This window comes from Xiphophorus hellerii, chromosome 19, assembly GCF_003331165.1.
Source record: "Xiphophorus hellerii strain 12219 chromosome 19, Xiphophorus_hellerii-4.1, whole genome shotgun sequence".
Classification (NCBI taxonomy): domain Eukaryota; kingdom Metazoa; phylum Chordata; class Actinopteri; order Cyprinodontiformes; family Poeciliidae; genus Xiphophorus; species Xiphophorus hellerii.
This window is the reverse complement of record NC_045690.1, coordinates 5,954,547-5,978,073: the sequence shown is the minus strand read 5'-3', so window position 1 is coordinate 5,978,073 and position 23,527 is coordinate 5,954,547. Positions and strand designations below refer to the sequence as shown.

Sequence of the window (23,527 nt, the reverse complement as noted above, 5' to 3'; positions counted from 1 at the left end):
ATATTTTCTTTGTACAGTTTTGGCTTAATTATTGCTTTGTGTTCTGTAAGCAATTGACCTTTTTTTAGAGTCTGTTGCCCCGGTTAACAATTAATCGATTACTAAATGAGTTGACAATTATTTTAATAATCAATTAAGCACGATTAATCTGATTAATTGTTTTAGCCCTATTGCAGATTAAACTTTTTTTACATTCTTCCTGGAAATATGTTGTACCCAGAACTCCTCAAGTAGCATAGTTTTAGCTTGATTTACATTTTTTAAAAGTACCTTTTGTTATCCAATTATTAATAATCACCAGATTAGTTATATGCTGTATTGATGTTCAGTCAAATGTAACAAGTATTTATTAGCTGCAGATGCTACAAAAGTTTTTGCATACGCTAAAAGAATTCTATTATTGAATTTTCTCCAATAAAATTTCTATTTTATTGGAGAAAAATGAATGGAATCATTTGTTTACTTGCTACTATTGTATAAAAAGGCTAAACTGCCTAACTGAATTTGTATTTAATTAATCACCAGAATAATCGATTAATTGACAGTCTAATTGATTAATCGATCACTAAAATAATAGTTGCAGCCCTAGTTTTAAATGATTGACAGTCGAAGCTGTGAAAGTTCGTTCTTGTTGTGTAGCATCTGTCAGATGTTTGGCAGCAGCTGATTTGTGACTTCCTGAGAAGCAAAACCTCAGACCTGAAAATCTTTTAATCTCAGCAGACCAATTATCTTTGCTGCAGAGCAGTTAGAACATCACATGCATGTAATGGAAAGTTTCATTTTCAAACCTGAAGTCTCCTGTTGCTCTGCTAATTTTAATCAGCTGCTCTAGTTTCAGAATAACAATAACGCCCTTGGTCAGAGCTGTTGGTGCACGCCGGATCGATTTTAATTGGATGTGCGTTTGGTTGCAGAGAGCTTTTTAAACTGTTGTACTTCTGGTTCGGTGCAGCTCTGGTGTCGTCTACATCAGGTCTCTGAAGTGCCGTAAAATCTCAGAATCGAAAGGAAAGAATCAAAGCTTTTCGTCTTGAGCTGCAAAGTTTTTAACTGAAGATCTCGTTTATTGGGGTCACTGAGGCTGCAGAATGTGATTAATCTGTCAGAACTTTGCAGGTTTCTGTCTTCTCTGTTTCTCTCCTGTAAATGTCACAATGATTGGTGTCGCGCTTTTCCTCTTGGTAAATCACATACGTGGGTTGATGATGTTTCTGAATCTGCTGTTTTGATGTAGCTTTTTGGTAGAGATGCAAATTTGGATTCCAATTTTTTTTATTTAGGGTCACGATTTGATTCAGAAACCAATTTTTCAATTCAACCTGTCTAAAGATTGTTTAAACTATGTGATTGACGAGGAAAATACATTTAAGACTATTCTACCAGGGTCGGTACATACCATAATTGTCCCAGAAGTCATTGCAATAAACAATAATTTTGAGACCATTTAAGTAATAAAATGGTAATGGCATAACAATGCAGGAACATATTCTCAAAGATCAATAAACTTTAAACTCTGATGAATATTTAACACTGGAACTGGAAGACATTTTAAATATCCAAAATAAATAAAACAGAACAAATAAATTAATTATAACTATTAATTTAACTATTCAAAGCATGAAAAAACATAAACACAATAAAATCTTGGGATAAGAGCCTGGAAAGTAACTGTTTTCATTTACTGAAGACTTTTATCATCCAGTTTTTGGTAGAAAGAGAGAAAAACAATAAATTATGCAAATGGAAACTATTGAGCTCATTTTAATCGATTTATATTCCATTCTGCATCTAATTCTGTCAGTTTATATTTAAACAAAAATAGGTTTGTGTATTAGGTTAGCTTAGCTGCCTGGCTTTTTCTTAAATTACAAAATATCAAATAATTATCTGAGATATGAGCTGTGGTTGAGTGGATGCATAATGCCATCTGCAATATACTAATTATATTCTAAAATTGTTCTCTGAGCATTTTGAATCGAGTAGCAAAGGCGTTTCTCTCCAGAATCGATTATTTTCTGCGTCTTTCCAAACTCGTTGAGAAACCCAGAACGTGTTTTTGTGACTAATCCACGGCCTTTTTCCACGCAGGGTGAGTTCGGAGCGCAGGAAGGAGAAATCGAGGGACGCGGCGCGATGCCGTCGCGGGAAGGAGTCGGAGGTTTTCTACGAGTTGGCCAAGCAGCTGCCCATCCCCCACAGCACCAGCTCCAACCTGGACAAGGCCTCCGTCATGAGGCTGACCATCAGCTACCTGCGCATGCAGAATCTGCTCTGCATCGGTCAGTAGCCGCCGGCGGAGCGCCGACAGATCAGAGTGAAACATTCAACTCAGCAGCTGTGATTACAGACACAGAATCTGCATTTCTTTTCTTACTCATCCGTATTACCCTGCAGAGCCTGTATGTTGGAGCAGATGGTAGCAGACTCCATGATTCAGTCAATAGCTGGGGTCAAAGGTCGTGTGGCCAATCTCGCCATGTTATGATGGAGTTAAATGTATTTTTTTGATGATAAAAATTATTTTGTATGACTGAATGTTGCTGCTGTCAAAGGTCCAGAAATAATCATCTTCCTGACACCAAAAGCATGAAGAAATGTGATTATTATGACTAAACTGGACACAGTAAAGCCACTAAATCATATTTTTTACATTTATTTATAGTTTCTGTTCTCTCATGAAAGCAACAGTGGAGAAAATATTTTTTTAAAATCTAATTTTAGCTCAGAAAATTAAATGAGAAAGTAATTAAATTGTTATGATGCATGCTAGATAATACCATTAAGATTTTTTATTATTCTTAAATTTTTGTCTGTTTATTAATTTTTATAAATATTCTAGTAAAAAATTGTTAGCTGTTATGATCTCTAACCAGCTGTAGAAGCAGAGAGTCGATGTTTTTCATATTTTTCCCAATGATTTTCTCAAGATTACAAAGTTTGTTTTCTCAAAATTAACTCAATTTGGAGATTCTTCAGAGCCCAAAACAAGAATATACAAACTAGAAAATTTCGGAAGAAATTTAGCCGGGGCCTGCCGAGGCGCGCCCGTGGGGTTTGGGCACGGCGTCGTCGCTACAAATCGGCATCGACGCTAAAGAACGCCGCGACGTAATCAGTGGCACGCGGAGAACCGCAAGAACGTTAAGCGAGGTGGACGTGCACCATTCGGTACGATTTAAAATGTTGTCAAGGCTTTTATTTTGGAAGTTTTGTTAAACTTCATTTCAAAGGGACAAACTAATCCCATGCGTAATAGTCCTTGGGTTAAAATAGTTATATAATGCTCAAAACACAAGTAGCTGATGTAAAAATATTCAAGGCTTTTATTTTGAAATTTTCAGTATGCTTCATTTTAAAGTTCCGAACTAATACCACGTGTAAGAGTGCTTTGGATGAAAAAGTCAAATAAAGCCAAAAAGAGCAATTACATGATGTAAAAATATTCAAGGCTTTTATTTTGAAATTGATGAAAAAGTCAAATAAAGCCAAAAAGAGCAATTACATGATGTAAAAATATTCAAGGCTTTTATTTTTGGAAGTTTTGTTAAACTTCATTTCAAAGGGCCAAACTAATCCCATGTGTAATAGTCCTTGGGTTAAAATAGTTATATAATGCTCAAAACACAAGTAGCTGATGTAAAAATATTAAAGGCTTTTATTTTGAAATTTGCAGTATGCTTTATTTTAAAGTTCTGAACTAATACCACGTGTAAGAGTGCTTTGGATGAAAAAGTCAAATAAAGCCAAAAAGAGCAATTACGTCATGTAAAAATATGCAAGGCTTTTATTTTGAAATTTTCAGTATGCTTCATTACGTCATGTAAAAATATTCAAGGCTTTTATTTTGAAATTGATGAAAAAGTCAAATAAAGCCAAAAAGAGCAATTACATGATGTAAAAATATTCAAGGCTTTTATTTTGAAATTATTATTATGCTCCATTTTAAAGTTCCGAAGTAATCCCATGTGTAACAGTGCTTTGGATGAAAAAGTCATACAAAGCCAAAAACAGCAATTGCATGATGTAAAAATATTCAAGGCTTTTATTTTGAAATTATTATTATGCTCCATTTTAAAGTTCCAAACTAATCCCATGTGTAACAGTGCTTTGTATGAAAAAGTCATATACGGCCAAAAAAAGCAATTACATGATGTAAAAATATGCAAGGCTTTTATTTTGAAATTTTCAGTATGCTTCATTTCAGAGGGCCAAACTAATACCACGTGTAACAGTGCTTTGGATGAAAAAGTCACATAAAGCCAAAAACAGCAATTAGCTGATGTAAAAATATTCAAGGCTTTTATTTTGAAATTATTATTATGCTCCATTTTAAAGTTCCGAACTAATCCCATGTGTAACATTGCTTTGGATGAAAAAGTCATATACGGCCAAAAAGAGCAATTACGTCATGTAAAATATTCAAGGCTTTTATTTTGAAATGTTCAGCATGCTTAATTTTAAAGTTCCAAACTAATCCCATGTGTAACAGTTACTGAGTTAAATCAGTTATATACAGCCCATAGCAGCAAGTAGTTCTAAAGGCCAGTTCTCAGTCCTGATCTGTTTCAACTGAGGATAGATAGAACTACAGCGATGCGTATTTGTAGTCCTGACCACCAGCCAATAGCCTCTTGAGTTCCGTTGCCATGGTAAATAATGGTCTCAGCAGGTGTGAGCTGTGAGTCATACATGCTCAAACACACAATTGTGTGTTTGAGCCTACACGTTTTACTGAAAAAAAGCATTGGAAACAAATCCTTCGTGTTCGGGAACCGTAATACATATTCGAAAAGCGTTTCGAGCGTATAAGAGGGCAATGTGTCTTCTGCTATAGTCCCGAGATTCATATCTGTACCTCAGTCAGAGCATTTACAGTGATGAGAGAAAGAAATGTTGTGCCCAGATCTGAAATTCTATTCAAATACATGGGAGAGAGCCTCAGACAGCCTCAGAAAATCCTGTCGCATGACTTTGCTCTGAAGCACCGTGACAGAAAACCGTACGGTCTAGATAAATTTCGAAAACATTTTACCGGAGCAGACAGGCGTATCAATGTCAGGACCGATTTCGATACTAATCGTGCGATATTTGTGGGCGTGATGGCGATTTCAATAATGATTTGGGCTGAAAAAGTTGTCTTCATCTCTCACTCTAAGCAGCCAGAGACGCACTCTAACTTTAGGAAAAATGAGAAACTTTGGGTCGCTTAGAGGCAAATTGTGGACAAACCGTAACTGGTATCGACGAGCCGTCTTCACTTTGGAAGAGATCACAGACGTATCTACAAAATGAAATTTGAATGGCATTTCTAGGTGAAATTGTGACGACACAGAAAATCCTCAAAAATAGGGTATTTCTAGGATTTTTCCCATTGACTTATAATGGGGTTTTTTTCGTAGTTTTTTGCGAATTATGTCGCCACGTTAAGCCCAAATCCCACCAAAAATAATAGCTGGAATGGCGTGAATTTTCTGCACGTTTTGATACCTCATTTGTAGGTGTGCACCCAGCGGTACGAGCCGCATTAACGGTTACGGAAGAAAAATAAAGAAGAAGAAAGAAACACTTTCTCCGACAATAGCAATAGGTTCCTGCCATTGCTTTGCATGGCAGGCCCCAATAAATTCAGTTAGCTGCAAAATCATCTGAATATAAGCCCTGATCACATAGAGCAGGGGTGTCCAAAGTGTGGCCCGTGGGCCATTTGTGGCCGTTGAAATGATTCTGATCGGCCCTCTGACCACAAAGTAAAAGTTTATCCAACAACTCAACACCATAAAATTATAACTTTTTTTCTTTTAATAAGACAGCAGTCCAAGATCTTTTTTCATGTTTTTAATCTTTAAGGATTTATAGATTTAATTAAAATTTTGTTTATAATCAAGAAGGTAAAACTAAAAAAAGAAAAATCACAGTAGTATTCAAATAGCTTAAGTTGGCCAACATCGACACACTAATTACACGTTTAAATGTAAATAACCAAGAAAATCAACTCAAATATCTTCATTCTGCAGATAAATCAGTCTGTTATTTCTGCTCCTGTGAGTAAATGTTTCAGTTTCTGATTACAGTTTCTGATTACAGTTGCATAATTTAATTTGCTTTATTTTCCCTCCTTATCTCTTCCAGATGAGCCAGTGGCAGAGGAGACGACAGAACTGGACATCCAGCTAAGCGGCTCCTACCTGAAGGCCTTAGACGGCTTCCTGGTGGTTCTGTCTGAAGACGGAGATATGATCTACATCTCAGAAAACGTCAACAAGTGCCTCGGCCTGGCACAGGTTGGTCCGTTCACATGATTTTATGTTGAAATCTGGGAATTTTCAGCTAAATGGAGACCAAATGATTTATGTTTCCCAACTGAACACTTCAATGTCACACACACTGCAAAAACACAAAATCTTACCAAGTATTTTTGGTCTAGTTTCTAGTGCAAATATCTTACTACACTTGAAATAAACTTACTTTTAAATGACTTTTCAGCCAGATATTGAAGCATGATTTTAATAAAATAATTCCTTTAATATTGATAAAGTTCCAGTTCCACTGGCAGATAATTTAATGTTTAACATGGGTAAAATGTCTTGTAATAAGTGAAACTATCTGGAACTATAATGGAACTAGCACTTTTTCATTAATATTAAGGAATTATTTACTTAAACAAGCCAGTATTTCTTATTTCAAGTGAACTGAAATATTTGCACTAGAAACTAGACCAAAGTGACTTGGTAAGATTTTATGTTTTCGCAGTGCGAGACCTAAAATAATCCCATCATTATCTACTTTTACTTATCAATGAATAAAATCCTAATAATGTGACTTTTAATACATCAAATATTGATGCATATTCTTAAAACAAGCTCTTATATCTGATTGAAAAGTAGCTTGTAGGTCAGTTTTGTCTTATTTCAGGTGCACTAGAAACCAGACCAAAATATTTGGTAAGGTTTTGTGTTTTTGAAGTGCATCCTGGAAATATCTTTGTACACTTGAAATAAAAAAAACTAACTTAAAAGTAACTTTTCAATAAGATATAGGAGCTTGTTTTAAGTTAATAAATCTTGAATATTGATTAAAAATAGAACTAGTTCCATCAGTACGTTATTTCTCTTCTAACATCGTTAAAATGTCTGGTTATAGGTGAAATAATCTTCATATTTCTTCCTGAACTGTTACTTTTAGGTTAGTTTTGTCATATTTCAAGTGTAGTAAGATATTTGCTCTAGAAACCAGACCAAAATATTTGGTAAGATTTTGTGGTTTTGCAGTGCAGGTGTAATAACCCGTTCATGTCTGCCTGAAATGTTCCAGTTTGACCTGATTGGACACAGCGTGTTTGACTTCACGCATCCCTGCGACCAGGAGGAGCTGAGAGAGATGCTGGTCTACAGAAGCGGTGAGCAGGTTTCACTTCGGGATGCACCGATTCGCTTTTTCCACTTCCGATACCGATGCATATATCTGACATTTAGTACAGTCCAATACGATACAGAAAAACAGAGCTGGATTGACTTAAAATATTGTTTTATTTTTAAATGTAATGAATTACACATTTATTTGGTAACTCTGCACCAGTGCAGCTCAATTAAATGCACAATAACCTCATGATTTTGGTGAAACATGCAACTTTAATTGTGAAATTAGTTGTATAAACGCCAATTTAAAGTAAATAAGGAAACTGAAACTGACAAAAACAAAACGTGTAAAAATAAACCAACAAACGTTATTTCAAATGGTTCAAAAAGTGGAATTAGAAATAATGAATCAGAGCATGAAACAGAACTAGACTGAATAGATCTACCCTTAGGGATCAAACTTATAGATGTTAATATTGGATCTGTGCATCTCTAGTTTCACGTCTCATTTAAATCCGACTCTGTCTGATCTGTAGCTGCAGCTCCACTTCCTTTTTCTGTTTTTTTTTTTTTTTTTTATCTCGCCACAGAGCAAACCCTTTAAACTTTTATGTCTTCTCTTTATGCAAATGAGATCAGCAGGTTGCAGTTGTAAAGAAAACCCATAAAACCGTTGGCAGTTGTAGATAAAAAACCCTCGCTGCTCTTTTACGACTCTTAACCGACTCCATTTCTTTTCTGTTTTTGTGCCGTCAGGCTCCAAGAAAGTCAAGGAACCGAGTACAGAGCGCAGCTTCTTTCTGCGGATGAAATGCACACTGACGAGCCGGGGCCGCACCGTCAACGTAAAGTCCGCCACATGGAAGGTAAAGCAAAGAGAAATGTCTGCAGAAAAGCATTAAAGATTTAAGTATGAAGCAATCTGTCTCCTGCTGCAGGTTGATTAGATTTCCAAAAGGAGGATTTTAATAAAGCTTTAGGTTAAAGTCGTAACTCGGTTATCCTCTCAATAATCACATTAAGCGTTCAGAAAGTGCTTTGAAGCTTTTCTGTTTCACTGCAGCTGTCATGGCTGCAAAACTGGAGCTGCATAACAACCAGAGGTGGGTAGAGTTCCCAAAATTACCCAAGAGAGAGAAAATACTTCAACATATCTTTGCTAAAGTAAACGCAAAAAGTAGCATTTCAAGAAATTACTTAAAAATAAAAAATATTCTGTAAAAAGTCTACTCAAGTGCTGAGTAACTGATCAAATTATCAATCATTTCATGTTAAAAAAATTACCCAAATATGAAGTTAAGTGGAAATTTTAGTATTTTAGATGTCAAAATGACAGTTATTTATATAAATAACAAAAAATAACAAAATCAGGCTAAAGAAAGTTTTTCCAAATCAGTTTCTTTTAATAAAAAAACTTAAAAACTTGTGTAAATATTTGGTTAAAACATGTTTGTTCTTCATTCAGTGGGTAGAAAATCCAGAAATTTTACTCAAGTAGGAGAAGAAATACTTCATAATAAAATTACTCAAGTAAAAGTATAAAGTACAGCATAGAAAAGGTAATTTTTCCCAAAAAGTTACTCAAGTAGATGTAACTACATATAGCTAGTTCCTACACAAAACCTGAATATATGAAAGTGTTTTATTTGTGGTGAATATGAATTAAGTTTCATAAAACATTCTGGACCCACAAAGTAATGAGCTGAACGGCTATAATAAGAAACTGGGTGTTTTTAAGATTGCTTTCAGTAGAAATGATCATTTCTTTTATCTGATCATTACTTATTGGGACTTTTTGAAGGATTGTATCTGAACATGTTAAACTTAATTCCTTTAAATAAGAAAATAAGCGATGAAACACTTTTAACATCAACATGTGAAAAGTTCAGTCATTTCTGCTCAACTTAAAATCATTACAGTGTAGAACAGACATGTTGATTTATTTTGATTGGAAAGCAAAAAATGATTAGTGAAAGATTTTTTTTTCACAGAATTTTAGCCAGACGAAGCTAAAATTATGTCACAAGTTTTTGGTAGAACATGTTTACATTTTTTTTTTTGTCTCAAGTGGAAAATATATAATTGTTTATACAGTTTTGACTTAATTACTTCTCTAGGTGTGGTGATGTTTCAGCAAATTACGTTTTTATTAATGTGCATACTCCAGTTTAGCAATTAATAAATTACTCAGTTAGTTATTTCAATAATCGTTAATTAATAATTAGTTAATCAGATTAATCGTTTCTGTCCTAATCGAAACTTTTTCAAAAATTACTTTAAGTACTTCCAGACTTTTGAACACTTTGAAAGTCGTCCTAACCTCATTTATCCGCCATGTTTGTTTTGAAACTGTTTCTCAGAAGAAATCTTTGATTTTCCTTTCCTGACTGTGGTTTTCTGCAGGTGCTGCATTGTTCGGGTCACGTTCGCGTTCACAGCAGCGAGCAGAGCGCCGACGGCCACAAGGAGCCGCCGGTCCCATACCTGGTTCTGATCTGCGACCCGATCCCTCACCCCTCCAACATCGAGGTTCCTCTGGACACCAAGACCTTCCTCAGCCGCCACACCATGGACATGAAGTTCACATACTGTGACGAGAGGTCAGGATTGTTTCTAGCATGGTCCAGTAGCGACATCTGGTGCCAAGCGGCGGTACTGCAACAAATGGTTTGTTTCCAGGATCACTGAGCTCATGGGTTACGATCCAGAGGACCTGCTGGACCGTTCTGTGTACGAGTACTACCACGCTCTGGACTCAGACTATCTCACAAAGACTCACCATCACTGTAAGCTCAACAAAAACATCCACTTCTTATCAGCTTTTTAATTTATTATTGTTATTTATTTGATTTTTACTACAGACTATTAGAGTCACACTCTAAAAAGATACAGGAATAAAGATATGTCATGAGATAAGCCATATTTTGAGAGTAGTATAAATAATGAGAGGGTAAAGTTGGAATAATAATAAAGTCAAGTCAAAATAATAGAATAAAGTCGAAATGATGAGAGAATAAAGTCGGACAAAGTACAGGAATAACGTTTTCGAAAATTTTTTTAAATAAATCCAACAAAAATACAACAATAAAGTTGGAAAAAATACAAGAATAATGTGTACAAAAATATTATAATTCCAAATATTTCCACATTAGTCACATTACCAGAATAAATTTGCATTAATAAAAGAATGAAGTCAAAATAATGAGAGTAAAGTTATATTACAAGAAAGGCGTAGTTTTATGACTTTATTCTCACAATATTATGTTTTATTTTTTGAGTTTATTTTTGTGATTTTTAAAAAATTATTAACATGGCATTAATACTTTATAGTTTTTAAATATGTAACAATTTATACAGTATTGTACAGAGAAAGGATAAATAAAATTATATAAACATGTCAGGTTTTATACATGTCCAAGGGACGAGGTAGAACAACTTATGATGTCCCTCACATATTTTAATCTAGTAATTATTTTATTCTGCTTCCAATGTCATGAGAAAAATCCCATACAAGTTATAGCTGAAGTTATGCAATTTGCATATTTATCATTTATATTTTCATTTTTAAGTCTCAGATCTCCCACATTAATAACAAAATTCTGCTTAGTATCAGAAATAATAATAGTCACACCAATAATGATGATAATTTCATTCTAATATCCATTTATGAGCTTGTTTTTGTTCCAGGATTTGATGTTTATGATCATTTCTAATCTAAATCTTGTTTTCTGTTAGTGTTTGCGAAGGGCCAGGTCACCACAGGTCAGTACCGGATGCTGGCGAAAAGAGGCGGCTTTGTGTGGGTCGAAACTCAGGCCACTGTCATCTACAACAACAAGAACTCGCAGCCTCAGTGCGTCGTCTGCGTCAACTTTGTGCTCAGGTACCTAAAAGGCTTCAAAACTGGCAGATTTTAACTGGAAAAATGCAACCAGAGAAGAAGCTCAGTTTGGTTTGATCTCTCTGTCGTACAGCGGGATCCAGGAGGAGAAACTGATCCTTTCTTTGGAGCAGACACAGGAGATGAAGCCGGTGAAGAAAGAGGAGGAGGAGGAGCAGAAGGATGAAGTCAAGGCTGAAGTGAAGAAGAGCGAAGCCGTCCGAGCGGACGATGAGGAAGAGGAGGAGACCCCGGAGCAGAAGCTGCACCTAAACTTCCAGGATCTGGTGATTAAGAAGCAAGAGCAGGATTGTCTTTACAACCTGCTGAAGGGGCATCCAGACGCCCTGATGCTGCTGGCGCCGGCAGCCGGGGACACCATCATCTCCCTGGACTTCAGCCGCCCTGGTTCGTAGTCACATTTACTGCTGAAACGATTAATCGTTTATTGGGAAAAAAATTTAACTCCTTTACCAATCAATTAATCGTAAACTGGAGTATACAGACTAAAAAAACCCCCAGTTATTCTGCTGAAATAACAACGCACTTAAAGAGGTAATTAATTACAAAATACTAACTTAAAATTTTCTTTAAAATATAGTTTGAAAGGAAATTAAAACAAAATCGTTTTTTCAAATAGAAAAATTATTTTAAAAAGAAAAGACAATTTTAAGAGGGAATCTGAAACTAATGTTTACATTTTTCCACGCTAGTATTGATCCAGTACCGATACTGACTTGATATCAGTATTTTGGATCTATTCGCCCACCAGTAAAAATATTCTGAAAAAAACTTCTGTTAATCATCTTTTGCATCCGATTATTAAACAGTTGATCAAAAACCTAAAAAAAATACTTTACACAAGTTGAGACAAGTTTTATTTTAGCTGCAGATGCATCCTTAGGTTCAAATAATCAAACGTTCACTAAAGTAATGCTATTTTATTAATATTATTATTATTAATATTATTTTATGTAATAAAATGTTTTTTATATTTAAAAAATGAAAATAATTGTTTTTCAACCACATAAGCTTATTGCATAAAATAAGCTTACATGGTTAAATTAAAAGGTCAGCAGGCTTTGCCAATTTTTATTTGATTAATCAATCAATCATCAGAACAATCAATTAATCATTAGTTTTATAAATGTAGTTGTAAACACATTATCAATGTTTGCAGTGTTGCAGTTGAGGCTGAAGCGATTAATTGTAATGAATCAGTTATTGAAATAATTGTCAACCAATTTATCGATTAACCGTCAACTGAAATTTTCTGACATTATTTGAGTGCATCTATTAATGTATTTCTAACATCACAAGAAAAGGCTTAAGTGGTAAAATGAAAATCTGCAGAATTTGTTAACCAGCTAATCGTCTTGATGATCAATTACTAAAGTAATAGTTTGTCACATTTTAGCACAGCGTGACTCTGTTTACAGTCCGGTTAGTTAAAACAATCTGATCATTTCAGGCTCAGAGTCAGAGATTCACCTGGTGAAGGACATTCCTCTCTACAACGACGTGATGCTGCCCTCCTCAGGCGACAAGCTGCCGCTGCCTCTGTCTCCTCTGGCGCCCACCGAGCCGCTGGAGCCCGCCAGCAGCTCCGCTGAGGAGGCAAAACCTGACAGCTTTGCTCCAGCTCTGTCCTCTAAACCCCCCAACAAACCCTCAGAAGTACGACTACGACTTCTTAACCCTCTATGGCATGACTTTTTATTTTTTGGGGGAAAAAATATTTTCCTGCATTCTTTGGGAGCTTGGTGGTCCCTAATTACATGTCAATCATAAAATCGGACTCTGACACCTCCTGGAACCAGATTTGGGTTTGTTGCCTCAGGGTAACATTGGTCTAGAACACCAAGATTTTCTACACTGATTATGAGAAATGAAATACAAATCAAACAAAAACTATATTCATAAAAAAACTTTTTTTTGGACAAAAATATGTCAAAAATCATGCCCCCCAAAAAATAAAATAAAGGAGCAATGTGAGGTACAGATATGTGGTTTGTTGCCTGAGGGCAACGCCATGCCATAGAGGGTTAAAGTTCTTCCTAAGCCTCATGTTGAACAGCAACTGACCTGCAGCCGTTTCTGTTTAGGTTGACAATCCTCTGGGCTTCTCTTTCCCCATGGACACAGAAATGAACTCTGACTTTAAACTGGACCTGGTGGAGAAGCTGTTTGCCATCGACCCAGAGCCCAAAACTCCCTTCAATACGGAGGTAAAGATCAAGAGAATCTGTGGTTTTCAGCTCTTTATCTCAGGTAGAAATGAGAAATTATAAACAAAATGTGTAGGGCTGAAACGATTAATCGTGATTAATCGATTACTGAAATGATTGTCAACTAATTTAGTAATCAACTGCAGTGTACAGTCTAAAAAATATTGAAAAATAACGTGGTTACTGCAGTAATTAGGCCAAAACCTCAAGAAATAAATAAAATTTTGATTTAAGATTAAAAAAACAGTAATCAAGGAATGCCATGTTGCATTTTAGGCAATAAATGCTAACTTTCTTATTTAAAAAGGAATTTATTTGTTTACTTGTGTATTTTTATGTATACTGTATAAATGAAACATTTGCAGAATGTACCAATTTATTTATCCGATTAATCGTCAGAATAATCGATTAATCAAAGGGGGCCATTTGTGGTCCTTGAAATTTTTTTGATCAGCCTCCAAACTGAAAATTTTGTTTATTATTGGGCAGTGAAGCTAAAAAAGAGGGGGAAATCTAAGCTAACTGTTGCATTTTTAATTTAGTGAATTTTGTAGTTTTAATTTGCCGGTTTTGGCCTCAGGAGCAAAACGCTACTGGATTAATCGATGATGAAAATAACCTTTAGCTGCATGAACATTAATTTCCTCCAGGGGATGGAGGACTCTGAGCTGGAGATGTTTGCTCCGTACATCTCCATGGATGACGACTTCCAGCTGCCCTGCCTCGGCCCTGACGAGCCTCTGTCTTGTGGACCAGTCAAAGCCCTGGAGAGCTGCCCGGTCCTCGTCACGCTGGACGTCCACAGCCATCCCAGCTCTCCGTTCAGCGCGCCGGAGAGCTGCCCGGCTTCTCCGGCTCCACCGGAACCCGTCGGCACGCCCCCTCCTGCCACTGTGGCGGCAAACAGGTAGCTACTTTTCTAGAGGAACTTTCAGGGCGGTTGATACACGATTCCCAACCAGCCTGGTTCAGTTTGTCTTTTTCTGGTGGTTCTTGATTTCTAAATTGTTCCCAGTTCCATTTATGAAAGTATACTCAGAAATAAACATCCATAAATTCAGTTGTCTATTGATTAATCTATTTTTAATGTCGATTAATTGATTCTCTAATGATTAATCTAATTTTTGGTTTTGAATATTTAAATTATTACGTCTACATAGTTCAGAGTGATGTCGCCCAAGGTGGCCATCTTGTTTTACAATTTCTATTTATTTGAACTTTGAATTCAGGTCAACACTACAACTAATTGTAACGGTCAAAAATAAAGTCCTAATATTACAGGAATACAGACATATTAAAACGAGAATAGTCAAAAGACCATAAAGTTGAAATAATACAAGAGCAAAAGTTTTAGTAGTCACAGAATAAAGTTGTAATATTAGGAGAATAGCAGTAATTTCATGCAACACTTCAACACAAAAATAAAAATTCAAGCTTTTTTCTCATTAAAACTACTTTTTTTTTGTCATTTTAAGACTTTTTCTGGTAAATTTCTCTTTATTTAAATATTATGACTATATTCCTCTAATTACACAGAAATTCTCGTAGCCTGGAAATAATGTTTGTTGAATAACTCAGAAAAAGGATGACTGAAGTAAAAGCTACTTTTTGAAAATATTTTCTGTCATTTGTCATTATTATTATTTTCTTTTTAGAAAAGTGAGGGGAAAAAAAGATTAAAATGGGATCTGGTATGAAAAGATCAGAGATTTTATTTTCAAGCCGTATCGTCTAGAATCCATTCATCTGACTGTCCATCAGTTCATTCATCCATTCATTTGACCGCCTCTCTCTCCATTCCTTTACAGTCACTTTTTGCTAAATCAATATTTAAAGCCCGGCTTCTGTGGAAAATATTTGTACTAATGGGAACTGGGAATTCTGGGAAACGTAGTTTTAAAATCAGAGCTGTGAGACAGCAGTCAGGAACCATGGTAACAGCTGATGTTGTTGTACTTCAGGGTCGCACAGCCGGAGAAAGAGGTTCCTCTCAGAAATCTGGCTGCTCAGAACATCCAGCGGAAAAGAAAGCTGAGCGAACTGAAGGAGATCATTGAACAGGTTGGTCAGGGAGTTGATTTAACGAGCTTCATTTTTACAGGATGGTGTTTAAACTTTAAATGTTTGTCGTCTTCAGGGATCTTTGACCCAAGAGCAGCCTGAGAAGGGCAAAAAGCTGAAGGCGACAGAGCTGGGAGCAACCAGGACCATTCTTCTTCTGCCTTCAGGTGAGCAACATGGAAACCCTTAAGGCTGAAACGATTAATCGTAATGAATCGATTATCGAAATAATTGTCAAATAATTTAATAATCATTAACTGGAGTATAAAGACTCAAAAAAGCCATTTGATGAATAAACAAAACATCAGTAGCAGTAATTAAACAAAAACATTTATACATTTTGCGTTTAAGACGTTTGTCTGAAAATACGTTTTGCCAAAAGTTCCTCGATTGGCCTCGTTTCAGTTTCACCTGGTCCAATTTCACTCACTTGTTGTTGCATTTAAGCACTAAAATGTTTTTTTAATTTAGAAAATGAATTGGATTATTTATTTATCTTTTAATTTGCGATGCACCGATCCAATTTAAATGTGCGTATTGGTCACAATATTAAAAAAAATTCTAGATCAGACAATGTGCTCGACACATAAAGGCAAATCTAATCAGTCTATTTCTATGCAGTGCTCTACACAATTTCATGCATTACTTATTTCAAATTATATTTAGGATTCCTAACTATGCTTTCTGAACCAATTGGAAGAAAATTTGTTGGAGTTTAGTTTTACATTTGACCAGGTTAGTCGACTGATTGTTTTTGTCTGTTTCTTTAGTATTTATTTTACTTTGGCTGTTTGCTCCTAATGGCACCAACTGAACAAATTAAAGCTGTTTTTACATGTTTGACCAAACTTGAAAAGCTATTGGTGTACCGGTGCAGAGTTCTCAAATAAATTTGTAATTCAGTACATTTATGTCTGACTAATGTTTTTAGGTAGTAGCCGATACTAAACCTCAGATATCGGTATCGGAAGTTAAAAAGTGTATTGGTGCATCTCTACTGTTAAAGATTTTAAAATATTTTGTAAAAAGACTTAAGTGGTTAAAGAAAAATTTGTGCAATGTGCCTATTTTCTAATCCAATTAAACGTCAGATTAATAGATCATCAGAATAGTCGATTGTCAGAAGTGTAGATTAATTGTCGATTTAGTCAATTAATTGTCAGAACAGTTTATTAATCGTGAGAACAATCAATTATCACTGAATGAATTGTCAAAATAGTTGATTGTCGCAATAGCCGATTAATCATCAAATTGTCAGAATAGTTGATTAATCGTCGGAGTAGTTGTTAACGGGACTCTCTCCGGTCGGTCCAGATCTGGCCAGCCGACTGCTGGGCACCACCTCGGACGGCGGCGGCTCCCTCGTCTCGCTGCCGCAGCTCACCAGCTACGACTGCGAGGTGAACGCCCCCTTGCAGGGCCGCCAGTACCTGCTGCAGGGGGAGGAGCTTCTGCGCGCTCTGGACCACGTCATCTGAGTCAGGACTCCACTTCTGGACTAGACTGGACACTACAATTATGCCCTCACATTGTGACTCTTCTTTTTGCCCTTTGACCCCCACTGCCATTTATTTATGTATCTGTTGGAGTTTGACTTTAGTCCGGCTGCTGTTTGTGCACCTTATGTGATTTTTGCAGCATTCCACGGCGACAGCAGCATCTTGGTTTCAGTTCGAGGGATTGTCAGACGTCAACTCGCTCTCATTTCTTCCTCCTCTCCTCTTCCTCTTCCTCCGGGGAGTCTCTCCACACATGGCGCCTTCACTGATGACCCCTCTCCAGCGGGTCACCACAGAGCCTGGCGTTACTGCCAGCAGTGTATTGTAAGCTTCAGTCGCACAACTTATATTTTCTTAAAAAGAAAAAATATTACCAGCAATATATATTAAGCCTTTTTAAAGTAGACGTAGATCTAATGGAATATGTTTGTTTTTTTCTTCCCATACTTGTATGTTGTAGTACCAAACTGACGTCTTTAGTCCTCAAGTCTGCACTGCAAAAACACAAAATCAAAGTATTTTTGGTCTCATTTTTAGTGTAAACATCTTAGTTTTGTCTTATTTCAAGTGTACTAACTTGCAAGTATATGTTCAGCAAGATATAGGAAATCTTTTTAATTTAATCTCTTAATATTGATACAAATGACTAGTTTCATTGGCAGATTATTTCACTTATTACAAGAGATTTTCTCCATGTTATAAGTGAAATAATCTGCTTTTCTTAAGTACTTTTTCATCAATATTATGTAGAATTAAAACAAACTCTTTCGTCTTGATGAAAAGTTATTTGTAAGTTAATTTTCTTAATTTAAGCGTACTAAGATATTTGCAAAAAATACTTAAGTATAGTTTTTGCAGTGTGATCGTATCTGAACCTTAACTGGTTTGAATGTTCTCTCCATTTTAATAGCTGTCTGTGAGCTAATTACATTAACTGTGTAGCAGTACATGTCACTTTATTACTTTACTGTAAGTGTGTGTGTGTGTTGCTGTACATATGACAGGGAAATTCAAATTTTACTCACTTTTTTCACATATTTCCCTCATGCAGTATCGGGATTATTTTTTTTCTTCTACATGAACAGACTTCATGTTTTATTGCCGAGTCTGAGGAACTCGAAGCAGTTCGATTAGGTGCGATTTTTCCTGTTTTTCTTTCCTTGTGTAATCATTGTCGTCATAGCAACGGTTGTGACCAGACAGGCTTATTTGCTCTGTTGAATGGTAGTTTAAATACCATTCTTCTTTGCCATAGTGTTGAGTCTCTCATGCTTCGTTTTTGCTGTTTAACAATAAATGGCTTTAATAAAATAAAAAGCTGTTTTTCAGTCTTTTATTTTACAAACTGTCCATGATTTACAAATGTTCAAATCAGCAGGAAAACCCAGGAATCTTTGAAATTAACAGTAAAGCTGCTAAAATATGTCCACACTTCAACTTTCATTCTATATGAATAAAAATATTTACATTAATACATCAAGTTTCACAGTTTTCTCCCTGGCAAACGTTCGGCCACCAGCGAGCGTCAGCCGTCGTCACTCGATGTGTTCAGGCGTGACTTGGAGTTTATAGAGCTGGTTTCCTCTCTGCACCACCATGTTGATGGTGTCGCTGCTCCTGACGGCCTTGTAGATCTCCTCAGAGGTGTTCACCATGACCCCGTTGATCTCCAACACGATGTCTCCTGGCAGCATCCCAGCTCTGAAATAAATGCAGCAGAAACACCTTTATTTATTGCACACTTACAACTTTAACTTGGTTTCATTATATAGGAAACATGTTGGAGATTTTCCTCACCATCTGAGGAAGAAGTAAAGCGTCATATTTTGAGTTCTGGTTTGATTTATTCAAACTCTTTGTACTGCTTTACAGGTTAATGATTTACAAACATAGAATTATGAGAATAAAGTTCTATGAGAAATAAAGAAAAAAGAATAAAGTAGTATTACGAGAATAAAGTTATAATATTACTTTATTCTGGCAATATGGCTTATTCTTTCTTAGTTTGGCCCTAATACTCTGTATTGGTCACAGCTTTTACTATAATTTAAAAATTAATCTGAATAAATACCATTTTTTGTTAAATCAGAATATAATCATACAAAATATGTTCACGTTTTACGCACAAACTTATTAAATGATGAGATTTTAGTCTGCAAAGTTCAGCCTATTTTCTGTCAAAAACATCGTCTCTGAATTGTAAAGTTTCTGTCGTTTTTGAGCTCCAATGTTCCACGAACGAGGAAGCTCATTTACCAGAGAGAAACAAATCTGAAACCCCAACCAGTGGCGTGTTGGTGGCTGTTCCCAAAGACAAGGCTACCCCAGCTGGGGTAGCTCTCTCCAACAACGAGAGCAAAGTCATTGGGGACAGTTTTTCCACCGTCGGTAAGTAAGTGTACCTGCTGGCTGGTGAGCTGGCGATGACTTTGTGGATCAGAATGCCATGGTTGACGTTAGGAAAAGACGAGTCTCTCATCTTCAGCTCCGCAATGATGCTGGAAACAGAAAATAAGGCTTAGACAAGTTTAGGTCTCAATCACTGCAGGATGTTAATGATAACGATGCTTTTACCTTGGTGTTAGCGTTAGCATCATGACACCGATGTACCGAGGCTTCACACTCAAGTCACCAACCTTAGAGGCTGAAATACCAGAAAGGGAATCAATAAACAGCTGGAGGTTGTTGTACTGTTTTTACAGAAACATTGTTTTAGTTTAGTTTTCTTACTTTTTCTTTTAGCTGCTTGATTCAGAAAAAGTTTCACCCGATCAGACGGGATAGCGAACGAGATTCCTGCAGTGACCTTCATGGTGTTTATGCCGATTACTTCCCCATCCTGAAGAAAAATTATTCATTTAAATTATTTTTTAATAGTTTTATATTTTTTATCAAATCCTTTTTTAATTTTTATATATAGAGAATAATTTATTTTCCCTCTTTTAAAGCAATAGTGTCCAAAAAAAGGGCTATAAAAAAATTTGACTTTTTTATTATTATGATAAATTACAAAAAATATTTTTTAAAAATGGCATTAATTACAATCATTCTTTATGTGAATTGTATAACGAAGTATTAGGGCCAGGCTATGAGAATTTTTATTTAATTACAGGAATGTAGCCGTGATATTAGCAGAATAAAGATGCAATTTTACCATAAAAATGTCTTAAAATTACAGGAAAAAAGTTGTTTATGAGAAAGAAGGTTGGATAATTAATTTGGAGTTTTCATAAAAGTACAATTTCATTCTCCTATTACTCAGACTTTATTCTTGTTCCATTCAAGCAACATTACGGCTTTATAATGGCAAAAAAACAAAATAAAATCTCAGTCCTGAATGTGACAAATACTTAAACAGAAACTGTGACTCACCAGATTAATCAAAGGACCTCCAGAATTTCCAAACTAAAATAAACACACAAAAAAAGAAATGGGTCAGATGTGACGTGAAGTACAGAAAAAACCTGAGTCAAATCAGAAACTACTAACATGTGGAAGATGAATAATGGAAAATATTTTTACATTTCTGCTTATTAAAGCTGGTACAAACATAGAAAAGGCTGCCAGTTCCTATGAGTTCAACAGCAAAACGAACAAAATGATTGATGAAGCGGCGAAATACAAACGCGAATTAGGGCATGGCAAAAAAACTTTTTAAAAAATTTGCTAGAAAAAAATCTACTTTGAGATTAGCCTCAGACATGTCTGAGTTTGAAAAGTCAAACCATTTGCTAGAAATAAGTCTCAGAAAATTGGGGGGAAAAATCCAGATATTTTTTTATTTTAGTAACTAAATTTTCTTGTGTTTCTAGAAATTTTCTGAGATTAATCCCAGTGGATTTACAACTTTTTAAGCTCAGAAATGTTCTTATTTTTTTCTAGAAAATTTCTAAGATTAATCTCAGAATTTCTGAGTTTTTGCTACAAAATGTTAAAAGTTTTTTTGGTGGAAATTTACCCTCCCTTTTCTTTTTTTCTCCATCTACGGCTCCAATACGGCTCTAATGTAGCGAAACGGCCAATCAAAACGTCTAAATGAAGAGCATAAATACTGAAACCACTCACGTCGATGGTCGCGTCTGTCTGTATGTAATCCATGTTGGAGTTGGACAGGCCCAGCTCCTGGCTTCCTCTCTGCGCCGAGCTGACGATCCCTGAGGTGATCGTGTTCCGGAGAGCAAACGGACTCCCCATAGCAACCACGAACTCTCCTTGACGAACCTCCGACGACTGACCCAGTTTGAGCGTGGGGAAAGGTTTCTGCTCACGTGAGTGAAAAAAATACACAAAAGAGGCGGAGAAAAGCTTTAATAACGTTTTCTTTAGAGCTGAAACGATTAAATCCAATTAATTGTGATTAATCGATTACTGAAATAATTATCAAATAATTTAGTTTTCAATCATTAGCTGAAGGATACAGATTGTAAAAATAGGTGTTTTCAGAAACAACAACCCGAGCAGAGCAGTAACAAAGTCAAAACTGTACAAAAATAAATACATTTTGCACTGAAGATGAAAAAACGTCTTTGTCTGTAAATATGTTCCACCCAGAACTCTAACTGGTGTTTTTTGCTTCATCAGGTTCAAATTCATTAAAAAATTAAAAAATAAATCCTTTTGCTATCCATTGCTACGAATGATTAAGTGTTCACCAAAGGAATGCTATTTCATTAATTTAGTTTCTGATTTTTAAAAAATAATTAAAAAATACTTTATTGATCCCAAAGGGAAATTAAATTAAATGAAATTGAATTATTTGCATCTTTTAATGTATTTCTTAAATACTGTGTAAAAAAAGGCTCAAGTGGTTTGATAAGTTTTTAAAAATCTGATTAATCATTACTAAAATAATTGTTAATGGCCGTTTGTAGCAGAAAAATCAAAGCTAAATGACTTTGTTGTTAGTGCCACACTGCACATAATTTCACTTTTTCCTTACAGTTGAAGTGATTTTAATGGTGGCGATGTCTGCGCCGGGATCGATGTCCTGCACTGTGGCGTTGTACGTGTCGCCGTTGGTCAGCTTCACTCTGACGCCTCTCTTGTTGGCCACGACGTGAGCGTTGGTGATGATCAGGCCGTCGCTGCTGATGATGAAACCCGAGCCGTTCGACACCGGGATTTCTCTTCCTGAAAACGGATTTCTGGAAAAAAAAAAAAAAAAAAAAAAGCAGAAGCTGCTTTCAGCCCACGTTGAAAGAAACTGATTTGGAAAAATTTTGTTTTGCCTGATTTTATTATTTTTTGTCACTTGTATGAATTATTGTCATTCTGGTCCTCAAAGTACAAAACATTTCGACTTAAATTCACATTTTGTTCCAATTGATTATGTAATGTTTAAATATTAGATGATTGATCATTTTATCAGTTACTCAGTACTTGAGTAGAGTTTTTACCAAATACTTTTTTACTCTTACTTGAATAATTTCTTGGATGGCTACTTTTTACTTTTAATTGAGTAAAAATATGTTGAAGTAGTGCTACTCTTACTTGAGTACAATTTTTGGGTACTTTACTCACCTCTGTAAATATATACAGTATGTTTGAATATATTTATGTGTTTTCCTCTTGTCAGTCACATAATATAATTAGAATCTCTGGGCAGTTGAATAGGAACTGCCCAGAGATTCGTTTCTGAATCGAAAATCGTTTCTGAATCGAATCGCGACCCTTAAAATCGGATTATTCAGGCCCACTCACCTGCCCACGATCTCGATGTACACCACAGCTGGAGTGGATTTTTCCACCACATCAGCTATGAAGTTGTATCTGAAGCGGGGACTGTCGGGTCTAAACGGGGAGGCGCACTGAGCCGCGGGCAGAAAGAGTCTTAAAAAGCTGCTGGATCCTGAAGATCCCTCTGAGTCCACCTGATCCTCCCTCAGGCGGTCCAGTAGCGCCGCTCCGCAGAGTCCCAGCCCCACAAAGAGAGGCTTGAGCCGGGCAGAGCTGCCTGACCGACCGCCTTCTTCCTTCCAGGCTGAAGCTCTCTGGTCGAGGCTGCTGCGTCCATCCGATCCTGGGCGTTTAAACCGTGGGTTTGTCTCTGGTTCTTTTCTGATCAGGACAGAGGGCAGATAAGAGAGTGTCCTCTGTCCCACAGTGTCCGTTCCACGGCCGTGGATCCTAATAACAGCTGACAGAAACCTGCCAGTTGCTGCCATGTTGCATCACTCAGTCACAGCTCAGCACTTTCCACAGCTAAGCACACTTTCTATCCTAAAACAAAAAGTTATTCAGGACAAATAAAAAGATCGGCGTCACAGGAATAACTTTGAAAAAACACTTTTCCTTTAGATCTGCCTCAACTCTGAATGACTCTCAGCGACTCACTACTAGAATAACAGGAATCTTACCCCGGATATTAAAGGCTTTTCTTTGTGTTGTCGAATAAACGCGGCTGCGCGTTCTACTGCCCTCTACAGGAATAAATAAACAACTGCATTTTGTCTCTCTTTTACCAACTTTATTCAGAATAATTATGTTTGAACCAAAGACACT

General features: G+C 36.1%; 2 protein-coding genes across 2 annotated transcripts in view; one reads left to right on the top strand and one right to left on the bottom strand.

Moving 5' to 3' along the window:
* Window positions 1-17,387, top strand: part of LOC116709222 (hypoxia-inducible factor 1-alpha-like) — a 24,805-nt gene extending 7,418 nt beyond the window's left edge. The window contains exons 9-22 of the mRNA XM_032547636.1: window positions 2,066-2,282; window positions 6,133-6,284; window positions 7,315-7,399; window positions 8,115-8,224; window positions 9,762-9,958; window positions 10,038-10,144; window positions 11,094-11,241; window positions 11,333-11,646; window positions 12,710-12,915; window positions 13,344-13,466; window positions 14,117-14,373; window positions 15,428-15,527; window positions 15,604-15,694; window positions 16,842-17,387. Of these exons, the coding sequence (XP_032403527.1) occupies window positions 2,066-2,282; window positions 6,133-6,284; window positions 7,315-7,399; window positions 8,115-8,224; window positions 9,762-9,958; window positions 10,038-10,144; window positions 11,094-11,241; window positions 11,333-11,646; window positions 12,710-12,915; window positions 13,344-13,466; window positions 14,117-14,373; window positions 15,428-15,527; window positions 15,604-15,694; window positions 16,842-17,005 (2,271 nt within the window). The 3' untranslated portion in view covers window positions 17,006-17,387. The remainder of the gene's footprint in view (window positions 1-2,065; window positions 2,283-6,132; window positions 6,285-7,314; window positions 7,400-8,114; window positions 8,225-9,761; window positions 9,959-10,037; window positions 10,145-11,093; window positions 11,242-11,332; window positions 11,647-12,709; window positions 12,916-13,343; window positions 13,467-14,116; window positions 14,374-15,427; window positions 15,528-15,603; window positions 15,695-16,841) is intronic.
* A 961-nt stretch (window positions 17,388-18,348) lies between these two features.
* On the bottom strand, window positions 18,349-23,423 carry LOC116708981 (serine protease HTRA2, mitochondrial-like). Its single transcript, XM_032547173.1, has 8 exons — window positions 22,727-23,423; window positions 21,966-22,170; window positions 21,092-21,286; window positions 20,399-20,431; window positions 19,757-19,865; window positions 19,601-19,670; window positions 19,429-19,524; window positions 18,349-18,727 (listed from the first exon to the last, which is right to left on the bottom strand). Exons 1-8 carry the CDS (start codon window positions 23,188-23,190, stop codon window positions 18,562-18,564), a joined length of 1,338 nt encoding a protein of 445 aa, XP_032403064.1. The 5' UTR covers window positions 23,191-23,423; the 3' UTR covers window positions 18,349-18,561.
* Window positions 23,424-23,527: the final 104 nt, after the last annotated feature.